Here is a 13,043-nt window from a genome sequence, read left to right on the forward strand (position 1 = left end):
GGCCGCCAACTGCCTGGGCTTTTTCAGTGGTTATGCTTTCCCAGGCAATGAGAGTATATTTAAGTGAATTGTAATAAGCATGTGGATGTTGTTGAGAGAAGTAAAGTAACACAGTGCAAGAGAAACATTTCTTCGCTATATTTCCTATTGTTATAGCGAACGAAGAATAGAAATATACTCTACATGAAAAATAAAGCAAAATATATCTTACAAAAAGTAGTAGGTACAGTAGATTACCGCTTTCTCCCGTTCCCTTTCGTCATGAGCGGTTTTGCTCCAGAGATTTTCGGGATTGAGCATAAGATATAGCTTGACCAAGATAAGATTCTCAAAGTGGCGCTGTGGTCGCAGGGCAAGCGAGAGGAGAAAACAAATGACTGTTTACTTTAGTTCGCGAGTTTGCCGGATCTATTTCCATTAGATCTACATCTCTGAAAATTGACAGAAATACTAATTTAATAGACTGCTAATAATTAGACAAGAAATCGTGATATTTATTCCTATTCAAATTTTCTCCTCAATCTAGCTCCTGGGCCGAGCTGGAGGCACATTTCACTGTGGTTCGGATCCCATTTTAAACTACAGGCCCAGTCCCGATTAGCCTATATGTGCATAAAGTGGACATTAAACAACAATTCACTCATATGCGCTTTAAAGTCAAAAGACCTGTTTTAATGCATGATGGACATTATACATATACATTCTGTCTCGAGAATCTGTGAGACAGCGCCGTGCGTAACGGTAGAGAATGGGAGAAAGCGAGTGGACGGAACAAAGCAGTGCACGCTGCTGCTAACGGCTTGTAGCTACATGCGAGTTTTCCCCTATATGTACTCACTTCCCCTCTTACGAGTTCATTGGTAGAGCTCTCTCGAGACAGTATTGTTCCAAATGTGTATTGTTTGTATGCATTGCCCAGGAAATACAGGTAATTACGTCCTCTCTGGTTCCCTACTCATTGTTTTAATGGCACCATCACTGCTGCAAACTTACAACAATACTAATGTAATAGGGCATTATTATTTTCTCATGGAGGTGTGACGTTTACCGATATATCAATCCCGTCGAAAATTTGTGCGCAAGGATCGCAGAAGCGGTAACAAAACTATAAAACAACACAATTTCATTGTTTATTAGTTATATTATCGAAGTTCTGTTATTTGTTGTTCCTACCAATGGGCATCTCTGATGTACAGGGTGGGCTAAGAAAGGTAACCGAATTTTTGAACCGTTCCTTTAAGTTTCGGTTACCTTTTTTGGGCCACCCTGTATAATAATTAGGGCTTGTAGGAGATATTTGTTTTGGTAACTTTGTTTGTAAAGATTTATTATGAACTGGCAACTGTGGCCAGGCAGTAGTCTGTTTGTTTTTCTACTGCAAGATTCTGTGATATACATATAGATTTAGCTATATGACGGGGCAGGTACTGCCAAACGTTTTTTTTCGGTCTTCATACATGTATTTTGTTCTACTGTTTGAAATTTTCGTTACTTCGTTAATATATAATTCAACAATGGTTATGGGGCCAGGCGCCTGAAGCAAACTGTTCGAAAGAAATGAAGATAGACTTGTGACGATTCAAAATGTCGGGCGATAAGTCTACTACCATATGCAAATTAATTGGTACTAATTATGCATCATGGAGCTACCAAATGAAGTTGGTGTTAATGGAAAACGATTTATGGACAATCGTGGATCCAGAAGGAAGTCCGCCTGATGTGGAAAATGATGCTGAAGAAGAACGTAAGTTACAAACGCGACAAGGCAAGGCACTGGCAAAAATTGCGCTTGCGATTTGTGATGAACAGCAAATGCACATAAGACACTTGTGTACTGCGAAAGAAGTGTGGAAGAACTACAAAGGTTGTATGCATCACGTGATAGCAAGTTCAATTGCGAAGAAAGTTACACTCACAAAGGTTGCGTGACTGTGAAAATGTGGAAATTTATTTAGGGAAAAATAAATGAAACTGTAACAGAACTGTGCAGTGTTGGTGATAAAATTGAAGATGGAGATTTGGCTATGACAATTTTGTGTGGTTTTGTCCGACGACTGGGATACAGTGGTCTCCACTCTACGTAATCTACCCGAAGATGAATTTACATGTGCAACAGTGAAGAGACATCTGATCGCGGAATCTGCGAGACGACAGGAAAATGAAGTTAAAAGACAATCCGCTATGTTCGTGAAGAAAAAGACAGTAACACCTTTTTCGAAAACTAAGAAACAGATGGATGTTTCACCTCCCCAACACCAGCGTATGATAATTTGTTATACATGTAAAGGGAGTGGACAATTTGCTAGGAACTATACATCAAAATACAATGCAAGAAAGGACGGTGCAAATAAACTCCTAGCATCAAAAACATGAATGTTTCATGTGGTACTATTATTGCAAATGCCAATGTGTGGATAATTGAAACTAGTGCAACGAATCACATGACTCAAAATGAAAATTACTTTTCAACAATTGACAAGAAATCGTGTGCTGAAAACATTACCACAGCTGATGGTACAACAACACCAATAACTGGAAAGGGTGTGGTTGAAGCAAAAAAAAAAAAATATATATATATAATAAGGGTGTACTTAGTGAATTTGAAGCTAAAGATTTTTTTTTGGTTCCTGGTTTGAAACATAGAATTTTGTTAGTAAAATAATTAACAGATAATAATAAGGAAATTGTATTTAACAATAAGGGTTGTTGTATTTATGATGAGTATTGGAACAGATTGATTCAGGCTGAAAAGCAAGGAAGATTATATCTTATAAATACATTATGTCAGGGTGTAAAATGTGCTGTGTCAACACAAAGAATGCATAATGAATCATTAGATTTGTGGCATCAGCGTTTATGCATGTAGGGAAGCATCAAATTCTAAAAATGGCAAAGTCAGAGACTGTGTTAGGGCTTAATTGTAAATTAGATAAGTCAACGTCATGTAATAGTTGTTTAATAGGAAAGTCAACTAGGCAATCATTTATGAGTAGTTATGACACAAAAAGGGAAACATCAGAACTTGAACTTGTGCATGCCGATCTCATGGGACCTTTGGATGTTAAAAGTTTAGGTGGCGCTAGATATGTATTAAGCATAATAGATGATGCAAGCAGAAATACATATGTTTACTTTTTGAAATCCAAAGATGGTGTGTTTTTAGGACATTTAGGGATTGGAAAGTGGAAGTTGAAAAACAAACTGGAAAAAGTTTGAAAATATTATGAACTGACAATAGGTTGGAATTCGGTTCCAAGAAATGGGATGACTTTTGTAGGGATCATGGAATAATACATGAAAGAACAATGGTATACACACCAGAACAAAATGGGGTGGCTGAACGTATGAATCAAACACTTATGAATCATGTGAGAAGTGCTTTCAGTGATAGTAACATACCAAGGATAATTTGGGTTGATCTAACATACACAGCAGCGTACATTAGAAATCGTACAACAAATAGTCATAATGAATCAAAGACCCCATATGAACTATGGACTGGAAAAACACCTAGTGTGAGACTCAAAAGAGGGAAGATTGGTACTAATAGTATATGTTGATGATATACTAGCTATATCACAAAATGAAGCAGCCAGACAGTGGTTGAAGACATGTTTGGAATCGTGTTTCAAAGTAAAATATATGGGATTAGCATCACATCTTCTAGGGGTGAAATTCAATTATCTAGATACCGGTGGGATAACATTATATCAGGAAGATTATGTTGATCAGCTGGTGAAAAGATTTGAATTACAAGATGCCAAGGATGTTCATACACCAATCAAAAGTCGACCTGAATTTTCAGATGAAGACGAACATTAAGTTGATATCCCTTATCGAGAACTTCTAGGTGGGTTATTATATTTATCTCAAAGGACCACACCAGATATATGATCTGCCGTTGGTAAACTAGCACAGTATTGTTCTAAAATTTAATAGAAAACATTGGAAGGCAGCGAGAATAATTCTTCGATATGTACCAAACATTATGGTATTACATATCAACCTGTAGGTAAACCAATGGTTTGCGCACTGCGATGCTGACTGAGCGAACTGTGAAGAGGATCGCGAAAGCATTACTGATTACTTAGTCATTCTTGCAAATGCTCCCATTATTGGAAAAGCATGAAGCAAACTGCAATTACATTAAGTACCATGGAAGCTGTCTTGTGCACGTGAAATTACTTGGATGAAGCAAATACTGAATTCACTTAAATTAGAAGATGCAGATGTGGAACCAACAGTGATCAAATGTGACAGTCAAGCAGCCATTGCACATATTAAGAACTTTGTGGATAAGTCAAGAACCAAGCACATTGCAATAAAACATCACTTCATAAGATAGAAAGTAATGGAAAGAATTGTGGAAGTGCAATTTGTATCAAGTGAAAATAATCCAGCAGACTTGTTTACCAAATCACTATGTCGTAATCTGCATGAGAAACATTGTAAGAGTATTATTCATAATGATGTTTAAAAGGAAATGAAGCGATATTATATTAGATGTTTGTAAGATATCATTTCGAAGGGGAGGGGGGTTGTAGGAGATATTTGTTTTAGTAACTTTGTTTGTAAAGATTTACTATGAACTGGCAACTGTGGCCAGGCAGTAGTCTGTATTTTTTTTTTTTACTGCAAGATTCTGTGACATACGTATAGATGTAGCTATATGTTGGGGGAAGCATTGCCAAATGTTTTTTTTCGTTCTTCACACATGTACTGTTTGAAATCTTCGTTAGTTCGTTAATAAATAATTCAACAGGACTAAAGCCGATACCACTTGGAACCGATAGCCATACCGATACCGATATTCTTACCGATTCACACCGATACCGATGCTTGAAAATTGTAACAATTAAAAGTTGTTCAGAATATTAATTGAAATTAGTGGGTGAGTATTGCACTCTACTTAACAGAGTTTTGCTTTGAAATATTCAAAAAGTACATCAGAATATAAAAATATCTGCTAGTTTCTCACATAGGATTGGTAAAAGATCATTGGTAACTTCGAATTTTGCATAACTTCCAGGATAATTAAATATTGCCATGCTACATTCTTATGGATCATATGAACGATCGAAACGCCGGAAAGCTATCGGTCAGTATTGGTAAATAAAGACCGATCGAAACATACCGATACATCGGTTAGGCCCTAATAATAGTAACAGAAAATGAAGTAACTTTTCACAATTGTCTGAGATGTAGTAAATTAAACATCCACAAACTAAAAAAATACAAAACAGTTCTGTTGAAGGATTAGGACTGCATATCCTCTTTCTTTAGTTGACCCTCTGTTGTCTTTCTCCCCGATTCTTTGTTGTTTTTTTTCCTATTGTCTGTTTAATTTAACTTTTCTCCCTATCTTAAAACATGCATATTTTACGATTATCCATACACACGAGGTCACAGAACCTTCTGCACGTTTTGAAATAACATATCTATTAAAAATTCTGACGTCAGTCACGTGAACATTATATAACAGCTTCTGAATTTTGAACAACGTACGCAAACTGGTTGTAGTGGAGCTAAGTGCCGCTAGATGAATCTGGATATCATCATTAACAATCACTCGTCTTAAATGTTTGTGTTCTCATGGACAACCATTTGCTGCAACTTGGTTTTGTAATCTATCTAACTTTAGAACAAAATATTCTCTTGTGTACTAATTTATTTTTCATTCGCGACGAATTTTTAAATATTTCTCGAAGTACGTACCTTATGCATGTAAAGTACTATACTTGATTTGGGTTATTCAGAAAGTAGGTAACGAGCTCTTATGGACAAACTTTATTCCACACGCAAATATACTGATACGTTAGTATGCACTGATAGAGTCCAGCGCAGATAATTCTGCCGTGCGATGCGCGAAACAACTAAAGAAGCAGTGTTGCTAATGGAGCAGATAGAAAAATCGCTGCAGTGCGCCGATGCACAGCTGTTACGTACAACAAGGAAATTAGAAAATTCAGGTCTATTTAACGTTGAGCTTTAAACGTCATGCATTATACCAGGACTAGGATTAATATGTACTAACAAGTGGCTTTGTATGTAGCTACATACATTCATTCATTCATTCATTTTTTCTGCCTAATTGGCAGGTTTTTCACTGCAATCTCCAGCTTTCCCTGTTCTCTGCCTTACGCTTCGTAATAGCATACGACCCAGTTAATTTAAAAACTGCTACATACATATGGACTAAAAATTCGCAAAATATGAACTAACACATAAGTAAAATTACCAAAAATGCTGCAAAGAAGACTTCTTCATACGATTCCTTATTTGAGTGATTTCAAACAAAATATATATATATATATATATATATATATATATATATATTATTTTTCATTGCATTAATGCACTGGTGGCGTTCTAACTTTTCACTGCCAAAACCTGTATACACTGGTATGGAACTGCAACGGCAGATAATAACATGCCAACGTGTTAAACCGCTACAATTGCACCATAACACTCCTCCTCAAGCAGTATTATTATTTCCTCTCTGAGATCGGCGACAGTCGGTTGCCTTTGTTGTACATTTACAAAGGATGCCGGCTTCCACAACAATAACAAGTACATATACTGCCACTAGACGATAAGCTGCGCGGCTTTTTCTTTTGTTATGAACCAGGGCCGGCGCTAGTCATTTTGCCTCCCTGGGAGGTGGCGGCTCTATTCGACCCCCCTCCCCCAACGTCCATTACGCAGCAACGGAAAATTGAAAATCAATATATTCCTAACTAAAACATCAAAATATAAAATAAATAATGAGACTTCTTATGCTATTTCAATACTATTCAGCGCAAAAGAATATCTCGCTCGATCACAGTTTTCAATAGGCTTATTTTTTTCTTCTCTTCAAAGTTTGCCGCTCTTTCGAAGGCACGGTACGCCCTCCCCTTCCGCCGGCCCTGCTATGAACTTGGTCACCCATCAAAGCATGGCAATTTTAACACAGAAAACAATACGTATCGCATTAAGCAGCAAAAATGACAGCCTCGTCTATGCAATTTCTACAAGAACACGTGCCGGAGCCAGAGTTGAAATGATGTTGGAGCCACATAATTTATTTATTTTGAATAATTCCAAAATTATGAAATATGAACAATTTGTTGCTGCTGTTCGCTGCTCTCTTGCCAAAATGCTTTATTGGGATGCTAACACCATGACTGGCTTCCTCCTTCATGAACTCGTGCACGTTGCTTAGAATTTCCCGAGCTTGGCTATGCAAGGTTTTTGATTTCAACTTCGACAGAACTGGAGGCATTATGGAATTTAACGTTCATTAGCAAACACACACTTTTACATACACACACGCAATACACGCACACAACGTCAAACCGGTCAAATACTTAATATAAAATAAAAATATGGTGCTTCCAATCCAACAAAACTCACCGCCACTTTACCTGCCTTTTCCCCTTCCGTGACAGAAATAGTGCTTCATTATTACAGTTGGCAACACTAGTTACTAGCTAGCCAATGAACATGCACTGCATAAAAGAAGCAAGCACTACGCCGTGCTATATTGCCACATTAGCGTCCCTACCGAACGGTGGGAACCGCGAGCTGGAGCGCTATTCAATTGTTTTCAATGATGTTTGCGCGAGTGTGTCCAGGAATGGAATGACAATATGGCAACAATAGCGAAGGTTTTCGAGCAGGGTAGAACACATGATGCTAAGAGAGAGGGAGACGAAACGAAAATTCGTTTCTACGGAACGGCAAATTTACGTGTGTGGCACTCTACACATTACTTTTCAACATAGTCGCCATGTTTGTCCAAACATTTGTTCCAACGGTACACCAAGGCATCAATGCCGGAATGGAAGAAATCGGCGTCAAGTCCCTGAAGCAACGTCATGACGGCTTACTGAACTTCCGTATTGTTTTGTAAATCACCTACCACCCAGGTGGTTCTTCAATGGTCCGAAGAGATGGAAACCGCTGAGTGCTAGATCGGGACTGTATGGAGGATGGTCCTGTACCTGCCACCATAAGCTCCGTAACAATTCACGCATGCTGTTGGCTGAGTGTGGTCGAGCGTTGTCGTGCATCAACACGACGCCTGTTGAGAGAATCTATGCTGAAAGCTTCCCGCAACCGCATCAGTGTGTGACAAAAACCTGATCACACTACCACGCTTGACCATGTTTCCGTGAACGCAGCCATCTTTCAACTGATATTGCGAGGATCTGACGTAACATATGCGCTATCTAACGGCCGTGTGTTAAAGCTGTGCTCTTCTGCTGCGAGCCTGGCGGGAAATTCGAAGAACAGGTGGGATATGATATCCGTGAGAGCTCATGTCACCTTACTTTTTTGAATCACCTTCGGAATGTATGATCAGGACCAGTAGTAGTAGGCTATCTTAATCAGTTTCAGGAAAGGTTGGCAGCGGAATTTCTCGTTCTTAACAGTCACTGCTTCCTTTTAGACAAACTGGACCAATGAAAAACTCTCATAAATCTCCATCTGTTCCATCACACCATTATTTGTATTGTATCAGATGAGGTTCGTTTCTTACATTGCAATATTTCAGCAACTAGCAGTTTCGTGTATTTCCGTTTCGCCCTATGGCTTACCAGGATACTATAATGTGGACTTGTAAGTTAAAATTAAACCATGTTTCGTCCTTCCCTTATTTGTTTAATTCAACCTTGGGGTAAGGAATAGGGGCTTGTGAGAGGTTGTGGAAATAGGCTCAGAGCATGCTCAGATCGGAGTGACGCCTCCGTCCTCCAGGTACATATCTGCGTTCTTTCTTCTCCAACTGTTGACTCCCTCAGTTACAATCCAAAACTGATACCAAATTTTCCTTCCGATTTTCTCAGATTGGTTCGGTTGCTTAGATATACAAATTCCAATACTTGTCGATTCAGATCTGGCTGTCAAGTTGGCACCTTTGCACCGGATGAGGCAAGTAATGGAATTTGTAAGATCGGCATTCCAAATCGACGAGAACTTCCTGTCTCCGTTATGTTTCGCTTTCAATGTACAGCTTCTAATTCTTACTTACAAGTCAAGAATAATGTGACCCAACTGTCACAAAACTGGAATTTCCATTTCGCCTAATATCTGCTGAAAGAGAAATATTTTTAAAATGTGGAAAATTTGTATCAGGCGGTCTCTGTTGTGCAGTCATGGACACTTCTGGGTTGTAACGATTCCATTGAAAGTTCATGGGATTATTATAACCCAGAAATGTCCGTGACTATAATGATCGATGTAGACACATTTGGAACACATTCTTAAAGCTCGGCTTGGCCTTGGCGGACATCAGCGAAGCAGTTTCCGAAATTTTCTCTCCTTTCTATATGCCGCTGTGATATTCCAAAATATAAAAAGAAAACCATCAGCTTAGAATTTTGTCTAGAGCATTCACGTAAATCTTCTTGTGGTTTGCTTTCATTATTGCCTAGATATTCTCAATAGTTTAATAGGCTCACGTGGGTACGAAACTAGTCAATATCCTTAGTCTGGGTGCGGAAAAAAAAATCAAGAACGGTTGCGTGCTGGTAGATATAATAAAAAAAACTAAGTTTTCCTTGTAAATATTACATCGAACACTCTTAGTTTCTGCTCTATAACCGCTGAAAATCTGACCTGTATGTATGCAACCCAACGCATCAAACGATCGCTCTGACGTAACTTCCAGGTACGTGAATCAGGGTTGCCACTAGCGTCGCTTGTTAAGAGAGACGACTTGAAAAAAACTTGGGAGTCTTACCTGAGCAAAATACAAAAGATTGATTGATTGATTGATTGATTTGCTTTATTGTACTTCGCTTTTTGTGCCATTTTTGACTAATTTGCGAAGATGGGGATGAGTGATGATATGATGAAATTGATAAATGGACACTCAAAAACATTCATGCCCAGGTCTGGATTTGAACCAGGGACCCTTAAAATACAAAAGAATAACGATACTTGCGATGTTGTAAGAAGACAGCTTAGTTCACAAACTGACAGAGACAAAGAGTTTCCAATACAGGGTGTTTATAAAAGAACTCCGGGGTTTTAAACAATGATTGCGCGCAAACGGTATTAGGTAACTTAGGTTAGTTAATTACTTTGAAATTAGTAGCGCAGCAAGTTTTATTCACGCCGTTTGGAGTTTATTAAAACAAAGGTTGGCAACGCTGCGCAGCGTTGATCTTGAAGTGGCCGAGCCAGAACACAGTGCAGTTCAGTGCAAAGGCGACGCCACAACAGAAGGCGCAGTGTGTGATATGTCTTGTAGAAACTGGATCTGTTATTGCTGTACAGCGTAACTTTCGACGCGAGTATGGTGATGTTGCGCCTTCGGACAAAACAATTCGTCAATGGCTTAAGGCGTTTAAAGATACTGGAAGTGTGGATTGGAAGGAAAGGGCCTACATGGCCTCCAAGAAGTCCGGACCTTACTCCCTTAGACTTTTTCCTATAGGGACATGTGAAGAACATGGTTTATGCGGAGAAAGATGTCAACCATCTAAGCAAAGAATTATCGCATCTGTGGCAACCATCACTCCAGACATGCTGGCCAGGACGTGGCAAGAAGTTGATTATCGTTTGGATGTGTGCCGTGCTACAAAAGGGGCACACATTAAAATTTACCAAATTGTAAACAAAACTTCATAACATTACCTTAAAAAATATGTATTTACTTTTTCCTGAGTTTCAGTTTTTAATAAAATATTTAGCTTCAAAACCCCGGAGTTCGTTAATAAATACCCTATATATTCGGACTGAAATTAAGGACTGTTCAGTCTAAAATGTATCGTGCTTCGAGTGTCGTGCAATGTCAATAATCACGACATATGCGACAGATGTTGATGCAATCAGCAAACGAACAAGTGCAAACATAATTAGTTCGCCAACATCCTACTGTTGATGAAGTTGTTTTCCCACACCCTGTATCAATAAGTGTGTTCATTGAGTACGTAAACAAATTCAATACAGGCCCCTTTTTCTTTCCATATTCGTAAACAATAACTATGACATAGAACTCATTCCCCCTCCACAAACACATCTGTTGGATCATTGATTTGTAACAAACGAAAAACAAATTAGTTATACTATATCCCGGGAATCTCTGGAGCAAGGCCACGCATAAAGGTAGAGCGAGTGGGGACACGGAACCAGTACACGTTGCTGCCTGAAGTCTCTTTTCTTCTTCCAGGTAATCCCGTTCCCTCTCGCGCGTTCATTGGTCTCGAGTCACCACTTGCGCAGAGACTTGTTTTTGTTCGCTTGCTCCATAGATTCCCGGGACAGAGTATACATTCTTAATAAATATATGGAACATATTAACCACGTACAGAATTTCCCCCACTTTAAATATTTCCCTTAGGTGAAATTGGCATTCCTGTTTCGCTTAAAATGTTGATTAACCATTAGTAGGGACCTCGATTTTTTTAGGTGTTATTTTTCTCTGCAAATGTGGTGTTATTTTTTTCCAAAATTTGCAGTTTTGTTCTAGCTTATTTCCCTGTGATATAGCTCTAGGCTACCTATTATTGTCCCTTCATTAAGCTATAAAAGCAGTATTTTAAATTGTAATTTACATGACCTACGTCTGTCTGTTCGTGAGAGTTCCAAAGATTGGAAACGATATATGAGTTTCCTGCGCGTCAAAGACCGATGTTACGTCTCTGGTGTGACGGTAGGTGCGCACTTGATCTCCAGCTAGAATCGCGCCGCTATACTCGGTAATGCAAAACGTTGCGACGTGGCTGAATGTAGCTGTCTGAATTATTCCATGCACAACACGCACCGTATAGTTTTTCTTTGTGATAAAATTTTGTAAAAATGTGCGCGTTATAGATGCGTAAATATGGTAGATTTTATTTTTCTAAAACCCAAAACTCAAGAATATTAGTTTCTGTATTTTAAGCACAATTGTGTTGAAATTCGCGAAAAGTTCGCATTTTGAGGCAAATTCGCGTTATTTCGCGATTTCGACTGGATGAAAATGTGTTCAGAACATGCCACTGCACGTACAGAGACAACTTTTTGCATCAGTTATCATTTTTCGATGTTACCGTGTTTGCGAAATACCAAGGTCCACAGGCATTAAGATGTGTAAAGCTTGAAGCTCACTGAGACACGGAGAAACACTGCAACAGGCGCGTTTCCGGCGTCTCATTGGGCGATAACATTTAAGATAACCTGCAGACTTCTGGCATGGAAATTCCCGCTCCGGTTCTTTGTAGTGGGCGTTACACCATTTGATTTCAATAGAAGCAGACAACAGAAGTTATGTTGATTTCTGTAGTGGCGTTTCACCACGTCTCAGTGGGCGTTATGCTTAATATGCAGATCATATCTGAATTAATTTTAATATCACCTTATAAATAGGATCTTCATTAAGGACAATTTAACCGCACTATAGGAAATTTGAAGCAAGACAAACTATTGATCTTACCTTTGAGTAGGTAGGGTCGTAAGTGCTCCACTGCATTCTTGAAACATTCTCCAATTTTTGGATCGTTACGCCTGCATACCTTCAGGTACTGAGCTGCAAGAAAGGAAGAGAAAACAAGTCATTTCATGAAATAGTATAGTACTGAAGAAGCAGTGTTGAATTCAGTCATTTTCCTCCAGGGGGGATATCAAACTCCAAGAGCTTTAGATTATAATACTAATGAAACAATAGATTTTTCAATTGTCCTTACTTCTAATACGTAATTAAATTAAATTAAGTGCAATTAGGTCCTCCTCCGTGGCCGTGCTGTCTAAGGCGCTGTGCTTTGGGCTCCGACTGCTGGACGGCATGGGTTCGAGTTCGCGTGGGTCTCTGGTTTCTCGGCCTGTATACAGACCCGGTGGCAACCCACCATCATGAGGAAATAGGGCAGCTACGTAGCCTGGTCTCGGAACTCTCCTATAACGGCTGAAGGTTCGACGTGCTGACCCCACGTCACCCCATTACCGGTTGAAGATCTCCACACCTCTAGGTAGGATTGTTGCAGGGAGACTGGCAGTCGGGATATAGGCCAAGGTCCTTACAGGGCTGTCGCGCCACGGGTTATTCTTATATAAGTGCAATTAGGTACTAGATA

The 13,043-nt window shown here is 39.1% G+C and overlaps 1 protein-coding gene across 1 annotated transcript in view; it reads right to left on the reverse strand.

Annotated features, from left to right (window-relative positions):
- LOC145994377 (protein takeout-like) overlaps window positions 1-13,043 on the reverse strand; it is a 57,329-nt gene that overhangs the window by 21,598 nt on the left and 22,688 nt on the right. Inside the window, exon 2 of the mRNA XM_083130489.1 lies at window positions 12,407-12,499. Coding sequence (XP_082986615.1) covers window positions 12,407-12,499 — 93 coding nt within the window. The remainder of the gene's footprint in view (window positions 1-12,406; window positions 12,500-13,043) is intronic.

This window comes from Lepisma saccharinum, chromosome 10, assembly GCF_977018435.1.
Source record: "Lepisma saccharinum chromosome 10, izLepSacc3.1, whole genome shotgun sequence".
Classification (NCBI taxonomy): domain Eukaryota; kingdom Metazoa; phylum Arthropoda; class Insecta; order Zygentoma; family Lepismatidae; genus Lepisma; species Lepisma saccharinum.